The sequence below is a fragment of the Nestor notabilis genome, unplaced genomic scaffold (assembly GCF_000696875.1).
Source record: "Nestor notabilis isolate BGI_N333 unplaced genomic scaffold, ASM69687v1 scaffold20958, whole genome shotgun sequence".
NCBI classification, from domain to species: Eukaryota; Metazoa; Chordata; class Aves; order Psittaciformes; family Psittacidae; genus Nestor; species Nestor notabilis.
Window position 1 is genome coordinate 1 of NW_009940828.1, and position 834 is coordinate 834.

General features: G+C 50.5%; 1 protein-coding gene across 1 annotated transcript in view; it reads left to right on the forward strand.

Annotated features, from left to right (window-relative positions):
* Positions 1 to 687: 687 nt before the first annotated feature.
* Positions 688 to 834, forward strand: part of MXD1 (MAX dimerization protein 1) — a gene marked incomplete at its 5' end in the record, with an annotated part of 1,632 nt that continues 1,485 nt past the window's right edge. The window contains one exon of the mRNA XM_010020581.1: positions 688 to 802. Coding sequence (XP_010018883.1) covers positions 688 to 802 — 115 coding nt within the window. The remainder of the gene's footprint in view (positions 803 to 834) is intronic.

Below are 834 nucleotides of genomic sequence, written 5' to 3' on the forward strand. Positions count from 1 at the left end.
CTTCTCCTCAGGCTGCTCTGAGTCACTTCTGATCTTTGAGCCCATCAGAGTTTAGGATTTACCCAAAGAGCAAAGACCTCGTGTTTTGCTTGGGTTGTAACTCAGGAGGTATTTTGTGTAGGCAAATGCCTGTTTACTCCTCGCACACCCAAAACAAGATAGGCAGGAACTTGCAAAACCCCAGCTTGCAGCTGCTTGTGCTGATGGCGTGTTTCAAAGGTGGGTGTTGCAATGATGCCCAAGTATGTGACCTTCATCTTGGTTATTGATGGATGAGGGGACTTCCTTGAGGAGCCAGGGTTCCATTTGCAAGTGGTAAAGGGTTAGTATTGATGCAGACAAAATCTGGGTGTTATACACAGAGGGAGAGATTCCTGGGGGCTGGGGAGCTTGGTGCTGCTCAGGACCAGTGTTCCCTCAGGGACCTGGGTTTGTGTTCAGTGTGTGCCAAGGTGATGGATCCGAATCTGGCCCTCTCCTACTAAAAATAGGGAAAGGAATTGCTCCCAAGGGATGCGTGGTGTCAACTCGGGCAGCTTCAGCTGTCAGTGGAGCAAGGCAATGACCAAACACTGCTGCTGGGAGGTGTCTGGTTCAGTTTGGCTTCCATCCAGCCTGGTTATCCTCACTCACAGGGTGAAATGCCATTTGGGAACCTGAATGCTCTGTTGTGTGATCTTCTTGCAGACGAGCTCACCTGCGGCTGTGTTTGGAGAAGCTGAAAAGACAGGTCCCACTCGGACCCAAAGACAGCAAACACACCACCCTGAGCTTACTGAAGAAGGCCAAATTGTACATCAAGGTGAGCGTGGGCTTGTTTCGTGCTGCTGAAAC